Genomic DNA, 27,173 nt, shown 5'->3' on the forward strand with positions numbered 1-27,173 from the left:
TCTTTGATTTTCCACTTTCGTCTTTAAATTCCTCCTTGCCATATCTTTTTGATCAAAACTTCTTTTAAAGGACTGCGCACTTATGGTGGAGGCGCCGGGTTCACAGAAGTTTCCGGAAATTGTATTTTAAATCATTGAATATTTTTGTAATTTGAATTTTGTATTGCAAAGTCGTTTTTAGAAATCAGTAGGAGGTTATTATAAATTTTCTATTAATAATAAAGTTAAATAAGCGCGATAAAGACTCCATTGTTGAAAAATTCAATCATATTGGAATTCAATTCCTTTGCGCTTTTCTTAGAAGAGTTTTCCAGTTGTTAAATGAATAATGAAAGGCAGAATACATGTAACTATATATCATAATACATAAATAACAGTATTTTTTAGACGATTAACATGAATCTGATTTGTTGGTGAACATGATACATACAATATACTATGAGTACATACATATAATGTGTAGCACAAAATACACATCTTCAATATCATTATACGTATAATAATATACACAATTAATAACAATTTGTATCATCAGTTTATCATATAAAAACGTATTGTGTGTTTAGTACTAATATTGATATTTACAGTACGTAATAATAATAATCATAATGATGATTTTAAGGCTCTCCACACACGTTCATGACATTTTAACAAACTAAAAAATTGGTACTTGTCTCTTAAACAATTGACTTTCAATTGACCTATTTGAGGAATAAAAAAAAACAAAGTTATGCAACTGGTGATTGTCTCCGCCCCCTTAAACATTGCATAACTTTGTTTAAACGAAATAAAATTCTGCCCACACTATCAACTAAAACCCTAATTTCACCGAATGGAAGGCATAAGCACATAAGCATATAACATATCTAAGACACTATAAGTCTCTAAACCCACCCACACGTCGGTTCACCATAATTAACTCGGTTTTTTATGTTTATAAACAGGTGTGCACAGCAGTGATGTTTTCTTCTTCAGTCTGGTGTTTTTCACGTTGTCGCATTGGCATTGTCGTATCCTTTTATCAACGTTTCGATGATGAACTTTATCGTGATTTTGTAGATGTTCTCCACATTTTCGGTGTAACGGTCTCCAAGGGTCGTTTCGACGGCAGTCAAGAAAGGTTTTTCTATTTTCTACAAACAGAAATGGGGGATTTACAATGAAAAATGGTGTTGGGAAAATTCGATGGAAACTCACCCAAAAATACTCCACTTTAAAACCAGGTATCCGTCGGTGCGAAGCGCCGACTTGGTGCAAATATTCAAAGAAAGCGTCCAGGTTATCCAGTCCTTTAATACCTTCGTCGAGAGTATTCATGACAGTGCTTGCATGTTCCGCTAATTCCAGACTATTGGCTTGGTCTTCTTTGGTTTTCAGTTCTTTGAACTTTTCGAATAAATTTAACAGCTCGCCGTGCTCTTCGAACAACCTGGAAAGAGGAACGATTATTATTAACTGCACGAAATAACAATTAGAAGGTGAAGATTACACTAGGAAAGTACTCCGATTTGCTCCATCAGGGCAGGACTCGGAGATATTTGTAAAATAATTTGTTGTGGTAAACCGCGTGCATTTTTGTTCAAAAATCGTAATTTGCTCTAAAATAAAAATTCTAATTTTGGCCTCGTTTGTTCTATAATTTTGTAATTTGGCACTTTCAATAAACAAGTCAAAACTAGTCATCTCTGAAAATTTCGTTGCTACACGATAAAAATTACAAGCAATTTCTATTTTAACAAATAAATGGAGACATTTTTGGTTCGCTTTAAAAAGAAAATTCTAATTTTTGTTTTGTTTGCTCTACAATGTTGTAATTTGGGACTCTTAATAAACAGGTTAAAACTAGGAATTTCTCCAAATTTCGTTGTTCTACGGTTAAAATTACCAAAATTACAGATTTTATCAAGAAAAAATAAGAAATTTAAATTTGCTCTAAAATGAAAATTCGAATTTTTGTTTGGTTTGTCCAATAATTTTGTAATTAGGCACTTTTAATATACATTTGCTGCTCTACGGTTAAAATTACCAAAATTACAGATTTTTACAAAAAATTTGAAAATTTTTTGTTTCGCTCTAAAATCAAAAATTCTAATTTTTGTCTCGTTTGTTGTATAATTTTGTAATTTGTCGTACTTAATTAGCAAGTCAAAAATTGTAACCTGTTCAAATTCGTTGCTCTACGGTTAAAATTACCAGATTTACAATTTTTTAACAAAAAAATTAAGATATTTTTGGTTTGCTCTAAAACGAAAAATTTCTATTTTGGTTTGGTTTGTTAAATAAGTTTGTAATTTAGGACTCTTAATAAACAAGTCAAAACTAGTAATTTCCTTAAATTTCGTTGCTCTACGGTTAAAATTACTAGAATTACACATTTTAACAAAAAAAATGGAGACATTTTTGGTTCGCTTTAAAATAAAAAATTCTAATTTTGGCCTCGTTTGTTCTATAATTTTGTTATTTGGCACTCTCAATAAACAAGTCAAAACTAGTCATCTCTGAAAATTTCGTTGCTACACGATAAAAATTACAAGCAATTTCTATTTTAACAAATAAATGGAGACATTTTTGGTTCGCTCTTAAATCGAAAAATTCTAATTTTGGTTTCGTTTGTCCTATAATTTTGCAATTTGGCACTCTTAATAAACAAGCAAAACTAGTAATTTCCCTAAATTTCGTTGCTCTACGGTTAAAATTACCAAAATTACAAATTTTAACAAAAAATTGAAGAAATTTTTGGTTCGCCCTTGAATAAAAAAAATTCTAATTTTTGTCTCATTTGTCCTATAATTTTGTAATTTGGCACTCTTAATTAGCAAGTCACAAATTGTTACCTCTCCAAATTTCGTTGCTCCACGATTAAAATTACCAGAATTACACATTTTAACAAAAAAATGGAGACATTTTTGGTTCGCTTTAAAAAGAAAATTCTAATTTTTGTTTTGTTTGCTCTACAATGTTGTAATTTGGGACTCTTAATAAACAGGTTAAAACTAGGAATTTCCCCAAATTTCGTTGCTCTACGGTTAAAATTACCAAAATTACAGATTTTATCAAGAAAAAATAAGAAATTTAAATTTGCTCTAAAATAAAAATTCGAATTTTTGTTTGGTTTGTCCAATAATTTTGTAATTTGGCACTTTTAATAAACATTTGCTGCTCTACGGATAAAATTACCAAAATTACAGATTTTTACAAAAAATTTGAAAATTTTTTGTTTCGCTCTAAAATCAAAAATTCTAATTTTTGTCTCGTTTGTCGTATAATTTTGTAATTTGTCGTACTTAATTAGCAAGTCAAAAATTGTAACCTCTCCAAATTTCGTTGCTCTACGGTTAAAATTACCAGATTTACAATTTTTTAACAAAAAAATTAAGATATTTTTGGTTTGCTCTAAAACGAAAAATTTCTATTTTGGTTTGGTTTGTTAAATAAGTTTGTAATTTAGGACTCTTAATAAACAAGTCAAAACTAGTAATTTCCCTAAATTTCGTTGCTCTACAAATTACTAGAATTACACATTTTAACAAAAAAATGGAGATATTTTTGGTTCGCTTTAAAATGAAAAATTCTAATTTTGGTCTTGTTTGTTCTATAATTGTGTAATTTGGCGCTCTCAATAAACAAGTCAAAACTTGTAATCTCTCCAAATTTCGTTGCTCTACGATTAAAATTACTAGAACTACAGATTTTAACAAAAAATTGAGAAATTTTTGGGTCGCTCTAAAATGAAAATTTGCTATTTTGGTCTCGTTTGGTCTCCAATTTTATAATGTAATACTCTTAATAAACAAGTCAACAAAACTAGTAATTTCCAAAAATTTCGTTGCTCTAGGGTTAAAATTACTAAAATTACAGATAAAAAAAGTAAACAAAATCAGATTTTCAAAGATTGGATTTTGTTCAGTGCCTGCATTTCCTCATATTTTCCTCCGATTCTCTAATTTTCTCACCTCCCCTATTTCACGCAAAATCGAAAGAAAATTCTGAAAGTGTTGGCTTTAGAAAAAAAAATATCGGAACTAAAACCATCGCAATTTCCACGTATGAAAAGTAAATATTTGTAAGATTCGACAGTTTTCGAGCAAAAAAATCTGCATGCAAAATGAATCACACAAGAGACTCCGTTTTAATTCCATTTTTTCGATCAGCTAAAAAAGTCACCTTAATTGCCTATTCACTTTTAAATTCGTAACATGATTTCTTTACTCTTCCGTTCGCTCATTTCCATCATTAGTATTCATCGAACATTTTCCTACAAGAAAACTTTTAATTTTCCTAACTGATAAACTTCCAGAGTCGGACGGAAAAATCATCGTAAATTAAAAGTAGCAATGTTTAATCACATTAGAACTCAAACACGCCATTTCCTTTAATTGTGGAAATATTAAAAACATTATTTCGTTCGCAGGCTTTCAGCGATAATTAAAGATATGATCAATTAATTCCGATTAGAAATGCTGTTACGAAATTAAAGTTTTATTTATATTACGCTTCTTTAATGTCCATCGTCTAATCTTAAATTTATCGATTTTAAAGACTTTTAGTCTCTAGCCTCCTTTCCATTTTCCCTCGCAAATTTCTAATTGGCCACGAGCTATTATTTATACAGTGCCCAATCAATTTGACGGTTTACTTACGCAGTTAACGCCGCAAACGTTCGCAAAATCAATCACCCGAAAAGCTAATAAATTCCATCTAACGATTATGATGTAAACTCACTGGCCGCGAAATCAATCAAGTTGCCTCTGCTGAATGCACGTGAATTGGAATTTACCTCAAATGAATCGAATCTACTACACACTTAATTTCTTCGGTTCAAATTCTTCTGACCTTGCTAAGTTCAACTTTGCTCCGAAGCGCGTATATGGAAATACTTCTATCCGACGGTTCACTCCCGGAGAATTTTATTGCTTCCCGTTTTATAGGAGATAATGTCGTTAGAAACTTTTTTAATGTAAAAACTCGCAGAGAGGAATTTTACTCACGAACCATAAATGTGCACAATCAAATAATTAGAGGAGTCAACAATTTTGGGGGCAATTTCGACGGGAGATGTGGAAAGTGGTTTTGTTCCAGCAGGTCCGGATTCAGGGCTATTCTTGAAAATTAATTCTTTACGGTTGATTGGATGTTAACAATTAATAAAAAAATCGAAGAATCTAACGAAAACCCGAAAAATCTTTTCCGGTGATCGTTTGTTTCTGGGTTCTACTAATGCATGATTTTTCGGCTAAAATCATGCATTAAATGGGCTATTAATGAATGATTTTATTATAGGCCATGCTCGTGTAATTAAAATGCCTCGATCTTTAATCGCTATCATTAGCAACTTGGTGGTTAACTAACTATTATCCAAAAAGCACTAATAAAGTAGCAATTTATTCACTCATTTTAGACAAATAAAATACTCTTTTACTCTCTCAGCACTTTAAAGAAAATTATGCCATATTTCCATGACAACAATGCAAGCATGGCTTTCTAAACGCTAAAATTCGTCACTTCTGTCAACTCTTTTAATGCCTTAATAGCAACCAACAGAGGCTTTGAATAAAATCTAGTATTATATTCAAGTGTAAGGTCAAATGAAATCAAAATCGTCTTTAATTTTAAAGATGAAATTTTAAAAATTTGCATGCTCTAGAAGCTGAGGCAAAAGTTTGTTATTTTGTCACGGTTCGTTTGGCGTCGCGACGTTTAAGAAGTATAATTTTTAACAATTTTTGAGCTTTCGTCGAAATACTGGCGAATTCAATTTTTTTTCAACATAACTGTGATACAAATATTTGAATTTTTATTTTAAATCTAATGCAAACTGTGTTTAAAATTTGCGAAAAAAATGCTGTTTTATCAAGTCAGTTTTCAAAATTATGACGGCGCATTGACTACGTTTACACCAAATTTTAGAAGTCTTAAAAACCTAAAGAAGCTAAAAATAATTTAGAGAAAATCTAGAAAAAATAGAGAGAATTGAAACCAAAAAAAACTTGTATTTGAACGTATGTCGGCTTCTTCGTCGAAACCCGTCAAATCCCCCAAACATTCACATTTCATTGGTCAAAACTGCGCCGACGGTGTTACTTACGACAAATCTCCCCTGCGACTGCAAACTTAAAATTTCACGCGATTTGATCCGATTATCGCGCAATTTGATGCAATATTAAAAAGTCCCGTGTCCGCACTTCCAGGTTAGGTGAGGAAGCTGATCAGTAGACATTTGCCAGATGGTTGCCGTGGCAACCCTGTCGTGTATATACTTACTCACTAGGTCACAAATCGATTTGGAAGCAACCATTTAAAAAGAAAAGAAAAACCTCGACAAGTTAGTTATGTGTAATTGAACTACAACAGAAACCTTCTTTAATGTTTTTTTTTTCTGGAATAACTTTATTTTACTACTTTTAACGTGCACTTTTCGCCTCTTTTGAAAGACTGCATAAGTGGCTTACACCATTACTGAAATATGTTTATTTCGCGCGGAAGAACCAGCATTCAATTTCAGTTCAGCATCAGAAGGCTTAAGCTTTCTCGAAAACAGAAAGAAAAAACGAGTTCTCTTTATGGTAGAGTTGTGTTTATTAATAAACGGCAAAGATCAGTTTGGCGGCATACAACTTATAATTTGAGGTTTTTTAGAGGGTACATGTCTGCTGATAAGGAAATCCGTGCACGCAGAGTTATCGACCATTCTAAAAATAACGATATTTGCTAAAAATAGTGTGAAGTTGACATTTTTAAGTGTATAAAGGGGTGTTCGTCTATTCGTTTTGTCATAGAGAACGTGACAAGTTGACAGATCGGTGATACGTTCGCTCCGCTTGCTCAACGCTGTCGTAAATTTGTGATTTCTGTTAAACAATTGAATTCGACCAATTGTGTTTATTTTCACGAAAATATGGAGAATAAAAAAAATAAAAAATTAAAATAATAAAATGGTGGAGGAGCCATATTACAATAGTCAATAAATTGTAGGCGAAATTTTTATTGGGGTAGCAAAAAGTCGTTTCTAAAGTAAAATTGTCTTCTGATTCTGAATCTAAAGTCCGTTTTGTTCCATCAGGTCAGGACTCGGTGATATTTGTAAAATAGATTTTTTAAAGTACACCGCGATGAGCTTTGTTTTTTTCTCAGATTTTTTTAAGGGTAATAATTTTTCGTAAAATTTCACAGAGGTTCCAAATCCGGGCTCCTCAAAATCAACGTACGACAACAAATAACTGAGTCATGGACGATTAAAGTTTCGGATAATAAATTTTCAATTACAAAATTTTTAATGCTCAATATCTTTGAAACTATGACTGATAAAAAAACAGTCTGTGCCATCGTTTTTCTCGCGCTCTGTCCTTTTACAATTCGCTCTTAAATATGCAAAATTCGCTAGTCAATTTTTTTCGGAAAAAAAATCCGATTCAAGCGATGAAAATTTTCTTATTTTTTGTTTTTTGACTGCCACTCATAAACTAATTGACTTATCAATTTGAAATTAGACCAATTAATAGATCACAAGCCGCTCTTTCGATTGATATAAAAGTCAAAAAGATTAAACGCTGCTTTTGCCCAGAAAAAGTTGCTTAAAAATCACCCTAAAAAGACCAAAAAACCTAATTTAGTCAATATATTGTTAGTTTGTGAATAACTACTTTATTGTGGCTCATTTAACGCAAAATTTCACGCAGATTCTAAAACTGTTGTAATGGTTTTTGTACGTCAACAAATAACCGAGTTATGGCCGATTGAAATGCCGGCTTGTAGCCAAAATGTAAAAATTTTGTTGAATTCGAAAATTATTATTTTTTATGACTAAAACTATGCAACTCTACTTCAGTCAATATCTCACCTCAAGCTACAGGATACTTTTTTAAAATATAAATTAAAACATAAAAAAATCTATAATTTAGAGGAAACCTATAAAATCTAAAAATTTAAACAGCTTCTAATTGTCTAAAAAATGTAAAAAATACATTAAAAAAAAGCTCAGATTTTAATAAGAATAGTGTCCAGGGAGATCATAAAAACATACAATTTAAAGAATGAGAAAAATTCTCAGAAACCAAAAAGTACAGAATGTCTAAAATGGACAAAATCTTAGGTTCAAATATATTTCAAACAATTTAAATAATCCAAAATCAAAAAAAAATGGTATTCAATGTATTTCTTGTTTGTTTTGAAAAAATGTTTAAAAAATTGAAAACTTTAAAAAGACTAACACGTTAATTGGGAACAATAAATAAATAAATCTAAGAAAGAACCTAAAGAGAATAAAAATGACGTTCGAAAAATCTAAGAACCCTAAATAAAATTTAACCCAAAATTGAAACCTTTCGTCTTTCCATTTTGGGTCAGAAATTACTCAAAAGTGTCGTGTGATCCATGAAATTTCTATTCTAAGTCGGCCCTGCATTTTAAACACATGTCGGTTTTTTGCTCGAAAACTGTAAAATCTTTCAAATATTTAGCTTTCATACGACCAAAATGTTGCAATGGTATTAGTTACGACATGCAATTTGAACTCAAAGCTAAATGCGAATAAAAATTTAGTCGACTTGCCAACATTTTATTATTTTCATTTCGATTTTTAGACTTTTCATAAATTCTTTTTAGCTTCTGTCAGAACTCCCTCTAAATTCTCTAGATCTATAAATGTAAACACAACCAAAAAGAAATCTAAATTAAATTAATTAAAGAAAATCTAAGAATAATCAGACGAGAAAAAAAGCGATATTTTAATGGCGGCAATGGTGGAGGAGCAAAAATTATTTTTCGTTATATTTGTTTATAAAAATGTCCATCATTTATTAATATTATATCTACTTTAGAATTTATAGATTCCCAAACAAAAATAAAAATTATGGAGATTTCCCAAGAATAACTTCAAATAATAATTTGTTTTTTTGCCACCAAATATATTATTGCTTTAATTATTCGAAAGACGTATGCATCTAGCATATTTAATTTAGAAATTGAATAATAATTATTATTGATATAACTTTTCCAATTAAAATTTTAAAACTAACTAAATCCGGACTAATATCAACAAAATTAAAATATTATGAATAAATTCCGTTGGCTTATGCAACTCTAGTAACATGAATAACACCGTAAATATGAATGCAATCTTAAAAAAATGCACATATTTTACATATTCATAATTTAACGTTTATAAAAGTTCCATTATATCAATTGTTCGATACGCTATTTATTGCGTTGTTTAAACAATTTGGCTTGCAAAGTATGTAAAGTAGTGGGAGAACTGATATAAATAGTTGTAAAAGTTTTACACATTTAAACTGTTTTTTAAACGTTTTGTAAGTATCAACATCTATTTGTTTATGTTTCGTATCAGCTAATTCGTGACATAACGTCCTCAAGAAAATTAGTTTTTTTCATCAGACAAAGTGCACCCTACAATCTCAAGAAAAGCTCGCTTTTCTAATTTACCTTAAAATCAATGTCGTTTTCCACGCAGTTGCCTCATCTATTGAAAAACCCCAGTGTCTGATTAAGGTTTTTTTTTAATTATTACCTCCAAACTTTATTAATTTACGTAGGCTTTACCAAGCCATAGAATCAAAGCTTCCCACTCATAAAAAGCCACAATTTTTTAAATCCTGTCTTTATAAAAGGAAGCGCTCGCATCCTTTTCATCCGAGGCGGTTTTACAGACCGAGAAAATAAAGGGAGCTTTTTTGGAAGTTTCCAGCGGAACTGTGTGTAAAGAAACTAACCGAGAATATCGCGGAAAACGGGAGAGAGGTTTGTTTTCGAGTTTCAATGGGATACGCTAGAATTGTTTCGATATCTAATTAGGGGTAATGCATCTCTGATTTTTCCACGTTTCCGTTAACAGCCGTTTTATGTAAAACTGTACGTATGGATATTTTATCAGAGGGTAAATCTCGGCGTGATATGTGGTAATATAATCCGAGGGTTGTTTTACCCCGTGAAGGAGGGATAAGCTAAGTCGTTTACGTTTCCTTTCGTGCTCGCTTAAGCTATTAGTGAGGGACATTATCGTTGTTTCTAACTTAATTCGCATCTTATCGATGCCAATTACATTTCGTTTATTAACAGATTTTGGGGGAAGAGATGGCCAGGTACCAACTTATCGCGTTTGCAGGACTTTTAATCCTTGGTTCAACCTCCGCAGGTAAAAATTCTTTTGTTAATACAAAAATTAATAGTTTTTTTAAGCCAATTCGACGTCTTGCCCGGAGAACGAGGAATTCAAACAGTGCGACACAGCCTGTCCCCGGACTTGCCAAGACAAAAACCCCGGAATTTGCACCGAGCAATGCATCTCCAGATGTGCTTGTATTGATGGGTATATAAGAGAAGGTCCCGGTGGTGTCTGCGTGCCGGAATCTTGCGAAGGTACCATCCACCTCCCCCTAAATAATTAATTAATTGTGTTACTTTAGGGGTGCAAATCTGTTCGAAAAACGAACAGTTTACAACGTGTGGTACTGCATGTCCTCCAGTCTGCAACGAACGCTACCCAGAAATCTGTACAATGCAGTGTGTTAAAGGATGTTTCTGCAAAGGCGGTTATATCCGCGAGAGTGAATGTGGAGGCTGCGTTCCTGAAGATACATGTCAACCTACATGTGGAGAAAACCAAAAATATAGCACGTGTGGTTCTAGGTGTCCTGGAACTTGCTCAGAGCCGTCGAAACCGTGTGCCAAAATTTGTGCCAGAGGTTGTTTCTGTAGGGAAGGTTACCTTCTGGATGATAACACTGGGAAGTGTATTCGAAGAGAAGAATGTCCCAAGATGACCGCACAGACTGCACAGGGTGGATCGGAGAATGCCAGAGCTGCTGAATGATTCTAGCGACGTGGAGTTAATAAAGGCGTTGAATAACACGTGTAGTTTTATTTATTAGCACTTAACCGCTAGGTGAGAAAGTTTTGCTGACTAATACAATTTACTTTACTACGAAATGAGAGGCAATCTCTGTGTTACATTAGCAGGAAAGTAAGTTATAATGCGGTTATGATTGGCAGTATTATGTGCTTATTGATTTCAATTATTCGTATTATTCCGGAAGTGGAGCACCTATTAGCACGGCGATGAGAGATTCTAGATGCTTACTATCTGACAATATATTATCTCTGATTCAATATTGACCGAAAAATTTTGCGTTACTGGGGTCTCTCGATTCTTTACGTTTTCTAGTTTCTTTATAATTCCTCTCAACTCTGAAAATCCTCTAAAATTGCCTTTCTGGAGTTTTGTAGATTTTTTTTAGACATTTGAGATTATGTGGATTCTCCAGATTTTACAGATTTTTATACATAATTTAGACGCTTCGATGCTTGGTTAGATTTTCACATGTTTGCATATTTTGATTGCGTTTTCCATTTTCTTCAGATATAATCGTTTCATCAAATTATCCAGATTTCCGTCCAAACTTTCCAGATTCTCCTGAGTTAAGTCCTTCAAACTCTACTTTGCTAGAATTCTTAGGTTTTCTAGACGTTTAAGATCCTTTGAATTATTCAAATTCTCTAATATTTTGAAGGTCTTTTAAAGAGTATTCTTTAGATTTTGTATCTCATAAAGCGGTAAATGTATTAAGATTTAGATTCTTTACACAAAATCATAAACTCCAAATTTTTAATAGATTTTTAAATATTTAAAAAAAAATAATTCTAAAAATTCCGACGTTTAAAAAAAACATTTCTACATAAAAAAATTACAAAAAAAATCGGAAAATCGTTAAAAAGTGTCAAAGTCGCAATTTTTTTTTTAATCTTGTTTTTTAAGTGTACGAAATTACAGAATTCTAGAACAAAAAGTACAAATTTTGTTTTTTCTTTCATGACAAACAACAAATTCCAAACAAAAAAATTGCAAGTCCTACAGTTTTATTGTAAAAGCTCCAAAATTTGAGGATTTTATTTTTTTAAAGGCGTTTTTTAAGTATAAAAAATTACAAAATTCTAGAACCATAAGTAATATTTTTTAGAATTTTTTCCTTTTTAGAACCAACTGAAAAACACGGTTTTCTAAAAAAGTCCGTTTATCCTACAGTATTAACGTTAACAACATGAAATTTGGTAGATTGGTTACTTTAGACATGTTTTCTGATTGTTTTAATGCACAGGATTCTACAACAAAAAATACGAACATTATAACTTTTTTTCCATGACAACCAACAAAATTTTCGAAAAAAACTCTTATTTTGACAGTTTTAAGATTAAAACTACAAAATTTTAGGGACTTATTACTTTAGAGACGATTTTTAAGTGTACACAATTACAGAATTCTAGAATAAGAATTTTTCAGGACCAACTTTTCTAAAAAGTTCCCCAAATTTTACAGAATTGATTCTAAACAAGTGAAATTTAGTAGAGTGGTTAGTTCAGATGTGTTTTCTGATTGTACTAAATTACAGGATTCTAGAACAAAAAATAAGAACTCTAGATTTTTTTGACAAGACACAAAATTCAAATTTGTTATTTTAGTGTCCCCCAAACCCATTTTTCTTGAGATTCGTTTTCCAGTTTTAAACTGTCTCTAAGGATGTGTTCAGTACATTTTTTCTGTGTCCTTTCAGGTCATTTAAAAGACACTTTCTAGCCTTCTAAATTTTCCCTTGTTATCAAGACAATAAACCGTCCAACAACAATATTTTGCTAGACTATTGATAAAATGAATAAACAAATATCTATATGGATATTTATGTACTTACTTAGTCAACTTTCTGTGGAGTTAAGCTTTGCGTACTCAAAAGATACACTTTGGGTATTTTCCGTAAAAATATTTATGCGTGGAAATTGCTTCTAACTATCTCTAGAATTTAGGACAAAAACTCTAGTTTTTTCCTTTTAAACCGTCAAGTTACAATGTTGGAACAGAAATTCTTTCAGTGCGCGTAACTAAATTATTGCATAAATATTTCCCTGCATTCTGGTATTTGAAAAAAAAGTAATATAAAAGTTTCAACATACCGACTTTACAAAAAATAGAACAATAAACGCTTGTTGATAAGATGTCAACTTTTAACTTTGCGACGACATCCAACAATAACAAAGATCTTAAAAGTTAATCCTTTTAGCGTGTTTGCAGATTTGGTACGCCACATATTTACCAAAAGAACGTATAAATAGAACATTTTCTGACATTTCAAACCATTGAGTACCCGTTGCTCTCAAAATGTATTCTCTTGTGGTTTTTGCCCTAGTGAACTCTTTAGTGGCGTATCATGTCACTGCTTCAGGTAAATTAACACCATTCGGAAATCGTCACTTCTATTACCATTTTTTTAAGAAAATTTGTGTCCTTTGAATGAAGAGTGGAACGAATGCGACACTGCTTGTCCTCCAAGTTGCGAAAATCGAACACCTCTGATTTGTACCGAGCAATGCATCAAACGCTGCTCTTGTATTAAAGGGTTTGTTAGAGAGCGACCAGGAGGTCGTTGTGTTCCTTTAAAATCTTGTAACAAACGTGTGTATTCAAATTATCTCTAAACTCTTCGTAATTCAAACCTAATTTTCCAGTTATTTGTGACAAACCAAACGAAGAATTGTCTTCCTGCGCCACGCAATGCCCAGAAATTTGCAACCAAAGAGAGCCTCGTATCTGCCCAGCCGTTTGCACCACCGGCTGCGTTTGCAAGAGTGGCTACATAAGATCAGAACTCGATGGAACTTGCATACCAAGAGACCAATGCAAGCCCAGATGTGGTCTCAACGAACGATTTACTTCCTGCGGGACAGCCTGCCCTTCGATTTGTAATCAAACCCTACCGAAACTCTGCACATTACAGTGTATCCAAGGCTGTGTTTGTAACGAGGGTTTTATCAGAGAAACGAAAGGGGGGCGATGTGTTCCTGAAGTGGGTTGCGAGCCAAAATGTGAAGAAAATGAAGAGTACAGCAGATGTGGCAGCGCTTGTGCGGCTACGTGCTCAGAACCGGTCAAGAGGTGCAACAGAATTTGTGTTAAAGGGTGCTTCTGTAAGAAAGGGCACGTGCGGAATGGAGACGGGAAGTGTATCAAGACTGAGGAATGTCCTAGATAAAGCGAATTTTGTTAACACTTATTTTGAATTTTACCGAAAATAAATTACAGTAGCGAGCATAATTTTTATTTTAATGTCACCACAACAGACTGAAATGAACCGTCTTTTCTTTAGTATAAGTTTGTTTCTGGTTTCTCATTAAAACTTCCAGAGCCTTTTAATTGTGTAAATATGAGTTTTACGCTTGAAAGGAAAAGCTTCATTTTGAGCAAACTGTCATCATCATCATATCATAAGCTCTCAGACGTGACTTCACCCAAAATCTCGTAGCCTACTAGACGTACAAATTAAATTGAACACAATGTAAGTTAGGATTTATAAATTCTAACAGATTCACCTTAAATAGTAAAAATAACGTTATTTTGACGTCAAGTGAGCAAGGCGTAATATCGTCGTTTTAGTAGATTACAGTAGTAAAAAACATCCATTTCACTGACGCTTTAGTGTGCTGATATCAGTTTAGTTATTCGAAACGACTTAAACAGCACATTATGCTTGACGTTGGTAATACATAATTTGTTTGGTTTTGATAAAATATTTTAAGACTTCCGTTGTTATGGTAGGTTATATTATGTACATAAATAATATGAGAATATTATATGTTGCAAAAGTGATAAATAATGTTCAAAACAAAATCTCGAATATGCACTAAAAAGGTGCAATTTCATTTTATGCGACTGTTTTTATGGATTTCATCTCTGCAAACACTAAAGGAATTAGTTTTGAAAATATCCAGCAAATTAAGGAAAATACGGGTTTTTAAGTTTACTGCAGAAATGGTGGAATCCCCCAATTATCTTTATAAAGCTTTTATTTCTAAAAAAGTGTCCACGTGCGCCCCAATTTCTTACTTTTAAACACTGAAAAGACGAATTTTCAAACATGCACAGAACTAATTAAAATACAAAAATGGTGGAGGGCCGGTTTTTTATTTTTAAATTATTTTTTATTCTGTTTCATAATAAAATACAATTTTTATGAAATGTGACTATTTTATTGAAGATTTTGTATGGATCAATACAAAAATTAACAACTTTCTAAATATCTACAAAATTACAAAAAGTAATAATATTAAAATATTCTGCAAAATAGGAACTTTGTGTCTAATGTGTCCAATTTGCACTAAAATACTTTAATTTTATCAAATGCGTCGATTTCCTTGTGAATTTCTTTCCTTTAAAAACCGAAAAAACGATTTTTCTAAATATCTACGCTGAAATTCATAATTCCAATTTTATTTTATTTCATTATGAAGAATGAATATCAAGAAATCATTTTTGTGAAGTTTTCGGTTATCTACAGTATGTCCCCGGATTGAGTTCACAAGAGGAAAAAAAAGTTTATTTTCTATTTTACAAAAAAATGACAAAGGAATAACATTTTTTGCTTATTTCAAAAGAGATAAATCTGTAATTAAAATTTCAAAATTATTAGTTTGTACTTTTAAAATTAATTTTTTCATTATTTTTGTTTATTAAATTTTGTAATCGTATTTAAATAATAGCGGGCTGTGGATTTACAATATCAAATAGTGCGTAAAGATTAAAGAAAAATTTACCCAAAAATGTGTAAGTATTAAAAAATTGGAAAAGAAATGCAATTGCATCCTTAACAATAATTAAGAAAATTCGAAACAATCTTAAAGAATTACTAGTTAGAGTTGAATTATGGGCTAAAACAGGTAATGGGTCAACCAAATAGTGGAAATTGGTTTGAGTTAAGAAACAAATTTCATTCCTTTGACATTTTTTGCAAAATTAAAAATAAAAAAGTTCTTCGTTATTTTTTGTTTTTTTCGATTTTAAGAACAGCTTGATAATATTAAAGTTTTAATTAAAGATTTATTTATTTTAAATTAAGCAAAAAATATTATTCCTTTGTCATTTTTCTGTAAAATGAAAAATAACGTTTTTTTCCCCTTGTGAACTCAATCCGGGGACATACTGTAAATGCAGATACAAGAACAGTTCCAAATATCCACAGAATTAAGAAAACTAAGATTTTTTAATTCTGCAAAATCTCTTTTTCCTAAATTCTAAACAAAGATCCAATTTTATTAAATGAGCTCACTTTTTCGTGTATTCCTTCTCTCCAAACACTGAAATGACAGTTTATTAACGAATTCACAGAACTAAGAAAAATACGATTTTTGAAATTTGGTGGAGGCGCCCACACTGTTATTTAAAAATTATATTTATATGCCTTTACTTTTTACTTATTATAATACTTCAAGTTGATAAAATGTGTGGTCATTTCCTTTTGAGTAAGAAAAAAATCAGAATTTTTCAAGTATCTACAGAATTAAAAAACTCCGGTCAAAATAGTAAAGATCTTGACATTTAAATAAAATGTCTAATGGGCGTCAAAAACATCAACGTTATTATATGCAATCATTTTCTAGCAGATTTCTAGTCTCCACGAACCGAAATATATTTTTTTAAATGTATATCGACAGAATTAAGAAAAATACGGATTTATAAAAGTGCTGCAAAAATGTTGGAAGCTCCCAAATTTTTATTTCCAAATTATTTTTCTACTTCTCTATCAAGCTCAAATTTTGGGAGATGCGCATTTTCTTGTGGATTTCGTCTGTTTAAGCTTAGCTACAAAAAATTTCCCAAATATTCACAGAATTACGAATTCCAAGATTTTTTTAAATACTTATGGCAGAAAGGGGGCAGTTTGTCAACTTTCGAACAAAATGTCTCATTGTGCATTAAAACGCTTCAATTTCGTTAAATACTATTTTCTTGTGTTTTTCTTCTCTTTAAACACCAACAATACGATTTTTCAAAATATCCACGAAATTAAACAAAATACAGATTTTTAATTTTGCTGCGAAAATAGCGGAGTTTCTCAAATTGTAAGTTCCAAATTATTTTCATTTTACTTTATAAAACAATTTCTTGAAAATTCTGCCTGTCTAAATGTAAAAACAAAGAATTTTCCACAAATATTCACAGAATATTGTTATTTCAAATTTACTTTACAAATTATGCGGTCATTGCCTGTGGATTTAGAAAAAAACTGAAAATTTTCAAACATCCACGGAACTAAGAAAACTGAGAATATTATAAATTCCTCCAAAATATTGATTAAGTATGTCTTATGGGGCGCTAAACACTTCAGTCTTACATGCAATCGTTGCTTGTGGATTTCTATTTCTTCTCTCCAAGAACAGAAATCACAAATTTCCAATTTATATAAACAGAATGAAAGAAAAAACGGATTTTCAGAAATGGTGGAGTCTCATATTGTTAATTCTAAACAATTATTTTACAAAGCACGAATTTTGCCCATTTTCTTGTAGATTTTGTCTGCCTAAACGCAGAAACAAAGAATTTTCCAAATATCTACAAAATTACAAAAAAAACTAATTTGTTTCTACGATAACGAAGAATGTGTTCTAAATAGGTGTTTAGTGTGCGCTAAAACCCTTCATTTCTATTAGAAACAGCCATTTTTGGGTATTTATCCTCTCAAAACATCAAAAATGATAAATAATAACAAAGAAAGTGAAAAAATATGAACTTGAATGTTAAATTTTATATGAATGAACAAAAATTTGTAATTTTCATACAAATTCTAAGGTTACGCGTTCCACATTGTTATTGTCAAGTAAGTATTGACTTTCAGGTATTAAAAAAAAATAATTTAAGTTATGACCAACACCTAAAAAAAATGAAAAATTCTACACTATTCGAATAAAGCGACAAAAGTCTTTTTTCTTCCAGGCACACTGGTTGGTATTTTTTTATAGAAATCCAGTATTTACTTTACAGTAAAAAGTGCATTTTAAAACACGACGAAAAAACGAATAAAATTTTTATTTTTTATTGCGGCTACATGTTTTCAAAATAAACATATTTACAGTTTAGAGATAAAAGTTCAGTGAATTTAACGGAAATTTCATTGCGAAATAGTTTAATGGAAGTAAGTAATTAGTATGTTTGTATGTATGTTAAGCAAATATTTAATATTTAAGAACAGAATAAAAATTTATGTAAGTACATCATTTTAACCCCGAAAGAACATAAAAATGCTAATTAGGCAGAAATATCTGTCTTAGCTTAAATTTCAGATGTACTGTTATTATCAAATTAAATTATAAAAGCCCCAATTCGAAAATCTCTTTGTTCAGTGCTTCTATTGAGGTGAACGTTTGATGTGTTTGCTTAATAAATCTTTTAACTTTTATTTACTTTCTTAAGACAATTTACAGAGTGACAAAGGCTTTAATGCGAAAATTAATCTTTTTATAACACTAAAAAATGTATAAAAGCATTATAAAGCATTATTCTCCGTGCCTCCAGAAGTATTAACTGCTAATTTAAAAGTTAATATTAAAAATGTATATTCAAGTGACCGCGTTTTTGATGGTACTCTTTTTGTACCACACTTCTGCTTCTGAAGGTAATTTTTTCGCCCTCCACCACTTTTCTATTTAATATTATTTTAGCCAATTGTGCCAGAAACGAAGTTTTCAAAACCTGTGGCTCCTCATGCCCGAAAATCTGCAACGAAATCATCCCCAGAATTTGCCCGGCTGATTGTCTCCAAGGGTGTTTCTGCCAAGACGGTTACATTCGCGAAAAGATAAGAGGACTTTGCGTACCCGAGACTCAGTGTCAACCAAAATGTGAAGAAAACGAAGAGTACAGCATGTGTGGAAGCGCGTGTCCAGGCACCTGTTCCCAACCCATAAGGATTTGCAACAAAAAATGCGTAAAAGGGTGTTTCTGTAAGGCAGGATACCTGCGCGGAGGTGAAGGAAAATGCGTTAAAAGAGAGCGTTGTTAGGTCTAGAATGAGCATGTCCGAAAAGTCCGATGGTATTTGTTGAACCTTAATTATAATTATGTTATCAGAACTCGCTCACCGGATGCCCATTTATTTCCACGTTCCAATTTTCGTAAATAATTCCCCAACACCTAAATCATTATTAAATTATTGTTACGTTTTAATTATCCTCAAACAGGAAAACGTAATTTCGGGAACAATGAGCACAGGAACTAATTCAAAATAGTTAAATTACTTCCCAAGTAAAACATAGCAATCAGAGAAGTTAAAGTTGCGACGGAGCAAATTCTTAAATTAAGTAAATAAAGTTGTTCCAAACATTACGCATATTCTGGCACGAAATTAATACATCTTGAATAATTTCCTAAGATCTTTGTTATTATGGGTGTTTGCAGATCTCTCCCGGTTCGAGTTGTGTGTTATGCAAACAAGATTTACATTTCGGTTAACATTCGGTCGGTTATACATTATTACTGGGATGATTTTGCTTTTATTTCCCAATAATCAATAAGTATCTACAATGTTAGGTCAACGTTCACAATCAACAGTTGCGGTACACTCGTTGTTGTCGTTTCTTACGTGGCCGTCCTTGCAGTAACATTGGCGTTTTTTGATGGGAACGCAGAAGACGACTTTGTAATTTCTGCAAGTTTGACAGTCGAAGCCTTCGTCTTTTACGATCTCGTTTTTACCACACTGAGGTTCATCTAACGAATAAGATTTTATGCGTTTGATTAAATTTGAATTTTTGATATTACCTGCGAATACAAGGAGTGAAACTGAAAGAATAAAACACAGAACTGCTGCCTTCATTTTAGCGGAGTGATAGAAACTGATTTATTCGTTTCAAGGTTCTATGGAATATACAGGATGATTCTTTAAGGAGAAAAGTGGGGGTAATAAAAAAGTTAAATTGCCCAATGAAATTCAAAATTTTATGTATCTCGATAACAAGGTCAGTTGCTATCCACACTTTATTTGTTAAAAAAGCGCTGTAATAGTGAACGCAATGAAGTTTTTTGTGGCTCTTGTACTTTTAACTTTAGTTGGTTTGGCCCTGTCAGGTATTCAGTTTCCTACGATATGAATTGTTCTAATTCATTTCGCCTCTTTTTTAATTTTAGAGTATGAGTGTCTACAGCAGGAATGTGGTGAAAATGAAGTACTAAAATCTGAAGTGTACGATTGTAAAACATGCAACAGACAATTTGTCAAATGTGCACCACGACAAGAGTTTCGGTGTTACTGTGACAACAATGCAGGCTTTGTCAGAAGAGATGACGATAATAAATGTATACCCAATAATGAGTGCCTTTAAGGAACATTTTGACACGTTGACCGAAAATAAATGTACAATTTTATTAACGAAGAATTTTTTGATGCTCGAATTGTGTTTTTTACATTTTAGATCTCTAATTTGCCGAGTTGATAGATTTTCAGTTCTTTTTTTTATTGATGAATAACTCAAAAGTATTAAATGTCGTTTTCACCTTGAAAATTGATTGAAAAACACTCCAAAAAAAGTTTTTCGTCAATGCCTCGTATATTTGTGAAGCTAATTCAACTTTTGTGGGCCCATTTTACGCAAAATGTCACGTTGAATCCAAAACCGAAAAATTTTCGTTAAGAAATAACTGAGTTATGGCTGTTTCAATTTTTGAAGGCTGGAAACAATTCGCGCTCAATATCTCGGCTATTATTACAGATATTGAGATGCGGTTTGCGCCATCGTTTTTCACGCAATTTTTTACATAAGAAATAGTTTTTAAATTTTCCAAAAGTCAAAAGTTGCAGTTTTTCGCGACTAAGACTATGCCAAACTTCTGATATCGATATATCGCGTATTTTTTGGAGTGAACTTGATTTATTATACATCATTTTACCGAGAATTTTCCACAAATTCCAAATTTGGAATTGAAATTTAGAACCAACAACAAATAACTGAGTTATGGCTGATCAAAGCTTCAGATAGTTGATTTTCGTTTTTCCTAATTTTTAAAGTTAAATTTCTCGAAAACTATTAGAGATATTGAGATGCGGTTTGCGCCATTGTTTTTCTCGCGATTTTTTACATAAAAAATAGTGCTTTGATTTTTCTACAGTCAAAATTTGCAAATTTTCGCAAAAATTTATGACTAAAACTATGCCAAATTTCTGATATCGATATCTCGCTTATTTTTTAGAGTAAACTTAAGTTATTGACATCAGTGTACGCAGAATTTTCCGCAGATTCCAAATCTGGGATTGACATTCAGATCCGACAATAAATAACTGAGTTATGGCTGACCAAAGTTTCGGAAAGTTGATTTTCATGTTTTCTCATTTTTCCTAATTTTAAAGTTAAATATCTCGGAAACTATTTGAGATGTTGAGATGCGGTTTGCCCCATTCTTTTTCTCGGTTCATTTTACGTTAGAAAATGTTCTCAAAAGCCCAAAATTCAATAGTCGATTTTTGGCGAAAAAAAAATCCGACTCAAACGGTGAAAATTTTTCATTTTTTTTATTTTTGGCCATAGCTTGTAAACTATTTGTCCGATCGATCTCAAACTTGGCCAGTAGATAGATTTCGAGCTTCTCTTTCGACTGATGTATAATTCAAAGCTATTAAACGTCGTTTTCATTTTGAAAACATTGATTAAAAATCACCCAAAATGACGTTTTCAAAACAGTTTTTGGGCAATGCCTCGTTTATTTATTAAGCAAACTCAACAAATTTGGGTCTCATTTTACGCAGAATGTCACGCTGAATCCAAAAACATGAAAATTTTTAATTTTCGTCTACAAATAACCGAGTTATGGCCGTTTGAATTTTTGGGTTGTCGCCAGAAGGCCAAATTTTTGAAGGTTCAAAACAATTCGTGTTCGATATCTTGGAAACTTTTTCAGATATTGAGATGCGGTTTGCGCCATCGATTTTTTCGCGATTTTTTACATAAGAAATAGTTCTTTGATTTTTCTCCAGTCAAAAATTGCAAATTTTCGCAAAAATTCATGACCAAAACTAAATAAACCAAATTTCTGATATCGATTTCTGGCTTCTGTTTTAGAGTAAACTTGAGTTATTATACATCAGTGTACGCAGAATTTTCCGCAGATTCCAAATCTGAGATTTAAATTCAGATCCGACAACGAATAACTGAGGTATGGCCGATCAAAGTTTCGGAAAGTTGATTTTCATTTTTCCTCATTTTTCGTAATTTTTAAAGTTAAATGTCTCGGAGACTATTTGAGATATTGAGATGCGGTTTGCGTCATTCTTTTTCTTGACTCATTTTACGTTAGAAAAAGTCCTCAAAAGTTCAAAATTCGATAGTCAATTTTTTGCGAAAAAAAATTGCGACTCAAACGATAAAATTTTTTCATTTTTTTTACTTTAGGCCATGGCTTGTAAATTATTTGTCCGATCAATCTCAAATTTGGTCAGTAGATAGATTTTGAGCTCCTCTTTCGACTGATGTAAACAGAAAAGTATTAAACGTCGTTTTCACCTTGAAAACAGTGATTGAAAATCACCCCAAAACGACGTCTTCAAAACAGTTTTTGGCCAATTCCTCGTTTATTTATTACCCAAACTCAACTTATTTAGGCACATTTTACGCAGAATGTCACGCTGAATCCAAAACCGCAAGAATTTTTAATTTTTGTCAACAAATAACTGAGTTATCGCCGTTTAAATTTTTGGGCTGTCTCCAGAAGGCCAAAGTTTTGAAGGTTCGAAACAATCCGGCCTCAATATATCGGAAACCACCAAAGATATTAAGAAACGGTTTTCACTATCGTTTTTCTCGCATTTTATTACTTAAAAATTCGGTCTTACATTTTCCGAAAATCGAAAATTCGTAGAAGGCAGCAATTCTTTCTTTTCACCTTTTCACCCCCAAAAGTTCCTTCATGTTGCTTTGATGCCAATGCACCTTTAGAACCACAGAACAGAAATGATTGGGTTATGCAAACTAAATTTACATTTGGGGTAAAACTCGGTCGGTTTAGGGACGATTTCGCTTATATTTCCGACTAATCAGTACCAATCTACATACAATCTTCCATTAAACTTTACAATCAACAGTTGCCGAACACTCATTCTTGTCGTTTCTCACGTAGCCATCCTTGCAGTAACACTGACGTTTATTGATGAGAGCACAACGCACAATTTGGTAATTCTTGCAAGTTTGACAGTCAAAACCACTGTCTTTTACGACCTCGTTGTTACCACATTGTTCATCTGTCGAATAAGTAAAATAAATTTGCGTTAAATTATTAACATTACCTGCACATGCAAGAAGCGAAATTGAAAGAATGCAGAGGACTACTATTACAGGCTTCATTTTAGCGAACTGGTGGGATTTCCAGACTTCATCACTTTTATTCGTTTTCAAGGTTCCACAAATTACAGTGGGGGAAATAAAAAGTAAAATTGGCCAATGAAAAACAAATACAAAATTTTAAAACAAATCACAATAACGAGGTCATTCCATTTCATTTCAGTAGTGAGCACCAAACAAGAACATGAAGTTTATTGCGCCTCTCCTAGTTTTAATTTTCGTTGGTTCGGTCTTGTCAGGTATTCAACCTCGTCCAACGCGAATCGTTCTAATCCTCTTTTTAATTTTAGCAGAGGAATGTCCACAGCGCGAATGTGACGAAAATGAAGTCCTCAAATCTGGAGTGTATGATTGTAATACATGCAAGAAACAATTTTTCAAATGTGCACCACAACAAGAGTGCGGGTGTTTCTGCGACAACAATGCAGGCTTTGTCAGGAGAGACGATGATAATAAATGTATACCTCGTAATGAGTGTCCTTAGAGGCACAGAAACTTGAACGATGTTGTAGAAAAAGTGTTGTTTTGTGGGGAAATAAAAACGAAATAAATCGAAAATCTGCAGGACTTAAAAAAGTTGAAAGTTTTTCAGGAGAATTGATCATTAGCTTGCATGCCTGGTTAATACGAAAATGAGTTCACGAACTAAATTATTAGACACATGCAAATATACATGTTTGCATGTTAAAAACTATGCAAACAAAAAATATTCATCAAAAGCTTAAAATTATACAGGTGGTTCGCAATGAGCTGTTAATTTTCGGTTCCCTCTACCACTTCTTTAAGAACTATTTATAAAATGTAAAAAGTTCGGTAAATTCTTCTAAAATATCAGTTCATTTAATCAAAACAGCGAGTTATCGCCGAGGGCGTTTACTAACTGGAAAGCATTTGTTGTCACCTTCTTTTCCTGCTGTTTAAACACGCAAATCCTCTTGTCTTCCTGCACATTTGATAACTACAATTGTCCCATTGCATGTTTCGCAGTTATATGCTGCCAACTTCAGTATTTAAATCGCACGAAATCGCACAGAAAAGACATAATATGCTAAAATGAACAAAAAAAAACATTCCAGGATGTTTATTTAAGCTGTTGATTCTAAAATCTCACTTTTTTTGCACAGTCCGTAGAATCTTGTTAATAAAAATCGTCTATTTGCCTGAGAGAATTATGTAATTACGACAAACAAGATTGGGTCGTATAAAAGCGAACTTGATCCTGGTCAATACGCAATCCAAGATGAACTTTCCTGCTGGTATTGTATTTCTGGTTTTTGTTACATTGGTGTGGTCAGGTAGAATTGTAGATGATAATCAAAAAAGTGTTTTAATTAGTTCTTTTAGAAGACTGTCCAAAGCAGGAATGTGGTCCCAATGAGGTACTAAAATCAGGAGTCTACGATTGCAAGACATGCAAGAGACAAATTGTCAAATGTGCGCCCCGGAAAGAATGTGGCTGCTATTGCGATAACAATAAGGGATTTTTAAGAAGTGACAACGATAATAAATGTATTCGGCCTGATGAATGCCCTTCACCTATAAAAATGTAAAAATTACAACGTGTACTTCAATATAATGATTTTTGTATCAAAATTAGTCACTCGAGTGGGATTATCTACTCGTTCAAATATGATAATTTTTATCTAGAAATAAAATAAATGTTTGTCTACTTAAAGAAAAATATGTAAACAAGCATGTGCAATTATTTAAATGAGCTTCTCAGTTTTAATATTTTTTGCTGTAAAATTTTGTTATAATCTATCTCTATTTCATCTTTTACGACATATTGTTGAACGTCGGCGAAAATATACTTCCAGACTTTAACTTTCTTAGAAGTCTGTTCAATATTTACTTAAGTTAATGAGATTTTATTTTTTATTCGGGTCAGAGCTCTGTAATTGAAAAAATGAAAAAAACAGAGAGACATTCAAACAGTAATATTTATTTACATACGAGCGACTGTAGGTAGGATTTTACGGCTCGAGAGTAATATTAGCTCATGAGTCACAAGCGAAGGCGGCATTTGCTGGAGAGACGTAAAACGTTTTATGGTTGATAAACCGTCTAAACTAGAATTAACAATGTGGAATCTTCTAATAGGTGGAAATTTTTATGTTAAAGTTGGAAAAATCATTTTGAATTATAAAATACATTGTGTAAATAATACTTCGGCGTATAATCTTTATTATGAAAAAGGTTTTTCCTTCTAAATGCCCCTGCGGCTGGTGTAATCGGACTTTTTTGCCGGCTGGAGTATTTACGCATTGTCGGCACAAAAATCAGATTACGGTTGAAATAAATTTCAGTATTATATTTTAATTTTTGATATAATTATCAATAAATCAAAAATTGTGTCACATCAGAGCTATTAGCATGGATTTTTTTTATAGAGTTGACAAAAAACTATTCCGCTTTACTTAATTATGAAACAGTTATAAAGATCAAAGCAGGCAAAAACTTCGTTGCGATATGGATAATTTGCTTGACAAGATTTTCTGCATTCTGAAACATCGTATTTTTAAATACCATTTATAACGATCTTGTAAACTTCATTTTTCCTGCAGCGGATTGTTTGTTGGCGCTAAATTTAAAATACACCTCTGCGATTGGTGCAATTTACTCATCTATTAAAAAAAATTGACATGTGCGACAATTTTTCGTTTGTTAATCGAAATCCGCTGCAGGAAAAATTAAGTATGCCTAGTGGTATAAGTAGGTTTAGTGAAGCGCAAATTAAACGTATTAATCATTATTATATCAAATCAAACTAATTTTGCCCATTTTCACATTGGTCCTCATTCGGGCAATCTTCAATTAGAACACACTTTCTATTGCTATCACTCAGGCGAACGTAATTACCGTCTTGACAATAACATTTCGTTTCATTTAGAAGAGCGCATTTCACAATTTTGTAATTGGAACAAGTTCGACAGTCAATTCCACTGTCTTTCCAGATTTCATTTTCTCCACATTGGTCACACTCTGCAGTAACTAAAAACAAGTTTTATTACATACAATATTCGCGAAAAAAAGAAAAATACTTAATAAAGCAAAGTGCAGTAAAACACAAATTGCCAACACTTTTGCAATTCCGTTCATTGCACGTTTTAAACTGACAATGAGTGTAAATGTGAAGTTCGCCTCTACTTAAGTATACAGACTTTATATTGGCTGAACTTTTATCTGACTTACGTCAAGTCGTTTTTGTTTGTTAACTTATCTTTGTTATCGAATTCTACATTCTTCAAAACTGGATTTAAATTTGCAAGTTAATTTGCATGGAATATGTAGGTAAATTTATGCATATGTTAACTAGACAAAAATTCGGAACAGACTTTATTGGTAGTCAATTAATTAATATATGGCGCTTCTCATTAGTGAGTCACGTCAGGCGATAAGTTTATTATATGCAATAACGTTTATACATACATACAGAGTGATATTGATAAAGAGAATTATTTGTCTAAACTTCATTTTTCCTGCAGTGGGTTTGAATTATTCTTTTATTAGTTTCTGATATTCACAAAACTAACAAACTTTTTCATCGGGATCTGTCACTCACCGATAACTGTCAATTATTTCAAGTTCAGACAGACGTTCGCGACTATATAAATAATTCATTTTATTTTTGTTTTTTTAACAATTTATTCTTTTGTTTTCTCAGTACGTTTGACTGACTTTATCTCTCTTTTTATCAAATAATCAAGACAAGAACTATGTTAAGAAAATATTTTGTCTATTTTTAAAGTTTGTGGTATTAAAAAAATGCTTGTAACTTTGTGGAAAAAATTTTGGTTAAGCTAATTAATTAGACGTTTAAGTTGATTTATTTGAAAAAAAATACCGTTAATCTAGACATTCTTAGAAGGTCTGAAAGAAAAGTCAATTTAAAGGGAAATTCTCTCAATCTAAGAAAATTTATGCCGAATTCTGCCACTATTAATTTTAGCCTGTCCAAACTAAAAATTGCGCTATCCAAAGAGCGTATAATATTATAATAGATAACTTATCTATTAAAA

General features: G+C 31.9%; 4 protein-coding genes across 5 annotated transcripts in view; 2 read left to right on the forward strand and 2 right to left on the reverse strand.

The window, feature by feature from the left end:
- Positions 1 to 341: 341 nt before the first annotated feature.
- The window catches only part of LOC148166434 (neuroglobin-like), a 61,792-nt gene continuing 34,960 nt past the window's right edge, over positions 342 to 27,173 (reverse strand). For both annotated transcript variants that reach the window (XM_088049085.1, XM_088049086.1), the window contains 2 exons: positions 1,198 to 1,429; positions 342 to 1,133 (listed from right to left, as the gene is read on the reverse strand). In XM_088049085.1, coding sequence (XP_087905211.1) covers positions 987 to 1,133; positions 1,198 to 1,429 — 379 coding nt within the window. In that variant the 3' untranslated portion in view covers positions 342 to 986. The remainder of the gene's footprint in view (positions 1,134 to 1,197; positions 1,430 to 27,173) is intronic.
- Positions 10,040 to 10,863, forward strand: LOC148166435 (inducible metalloproteinase inhibitor protein-like). The gene is made up of 3 exons (XM_088048945.1): positions 10,040 to 10,147; positions 10,192 to 10,371; positions 10,419 to 10,863. The coding sequence occupies exons 1-3, from the start codon at positions 10,087 to 10,089 to the stop codon at positions 10,823 to 10,825; spliced, it is 648 nt and encodes a 215-aa protein (XP_087905071.1). The 5' UTR covers positions 10,040 to 10,086; the 3' UTR covers positions 10,826 to 10,863.
- LOC148166436 (alpha-tectorin-like) lies at positions 12,985 to 14,082 on the forward strand. Its single transcript, XM_088049253.1, has 3 exons — positions 12,985 to 13,223; positions 13,274 to 13,453; positions 13,507 to 14,082. Exons 1-3 carry the CDS (start codon positions 13,160 to 13,162, stop codon positions 14,028 to 14,030), a joined length of 768 nt encoding a protein of 255 aa, XP_087905379.1. The 5' UTR covers positions 12,985 to 13,159; the 3' UTR covers positions 14,031 to 14,082.
- Positions 19,298 to 19,681, reverse strand: LOC148166437 (chymotrypsin inhibitor-like). The gene is made up of 2 exons (XM_088049087.1): positions 19,589 to 19,681; positions 19,298 to 19,537 (listed from the first exon to the last, which is right to left on the reverse strand). The coding sequence occupies exons 1-2, from the start codon at positions 19,641 to 19,643 to the stop codon at positions 19,359 to 19,361; spliced, it is 234 nt and encodes a 77-aa protein (XP_087905213.1). The 5' UTR covers positions 19,644 to 19,681; the 3' UTR covers positions 19,298 to 19,358.

The sequence above is a fragment of the Gnatocerus cornutus genome, unplaced genomic scaffold (genome assembly GCF_029298725.1).
Source record: "Gnatocerus cornutus isolate USDA-ARS CGAHR unplaced genomic scaffold, icGnaCorn1.1 ctg00000023.1, whole genome shotgun sequence".
NCBI classification, from domain to species: domain Eukaryota; kingdom Metazoa; phylum Arthropoda; class Insecta; order Coleoptera; family Tenebrionidae; genus Gnatocerus; species Gnatocerus cornutus.

Bases quoted from the DNA above. Each gene is read 5' to 3' on its own strand.
- LOC148166435 (XM_088048945.1), top strand. From the start codon at position 10,087: ATGGCCAGGTACCAACTTATCGCGTTTGCAGGACTTTTAATCCTTGGT. The intron at 10,148-10,191 runs GTAAAAATTCTT...AGTTTTTTTAAG, and splicing joins CCTTGGTTCAACCTCCGCAG to CCAATTCGACGTCTTGCCCG. The intron at 10,372-10,418 runs GTACCATCCACC...GTGTTACTTTAG, and splicing joins CGTGCCGGAATCTTGCGAAG to GGGTGCAAATCTGTTCGAAA.
- LOC148166437 (XM_088049087.1), bottom strand. From the start codon at position 19,643: ATGAAGGCAGCAGTTCTGTGTTTTATTCTTTCAGTTTCACTCCTTGTA. The intron at 19,538-19,588 runs GTAATATCAAAA...CTTATTCGTTAG, and splicing joins TTCACTCCTTGTATTCGCAG to ATGAACCTCAGTGTGGTAAA.
- LOC148166436 (XM_088049253.1), top strand. From the start codon at position 13,160: ATGTATTCTCTTGTGGTTTTTGCCCTAGTGAACTCTTTAGTGGCGTAT. The intron at 13,224-13,273 runs GTAAATTAACAC...CATTTTTTTAAG, and splicing joins GTATCATGTCACTGCTTCAG to AAAATTTGTGTCCTTTGAAT. The intron at 13,454-13,506 runs GTGTGTATTCAA...CTAATTTTCCAG, and splicing joins TTTAAAATCTTGTAACAAAC to TTATTTGTGACAAACCAAAC.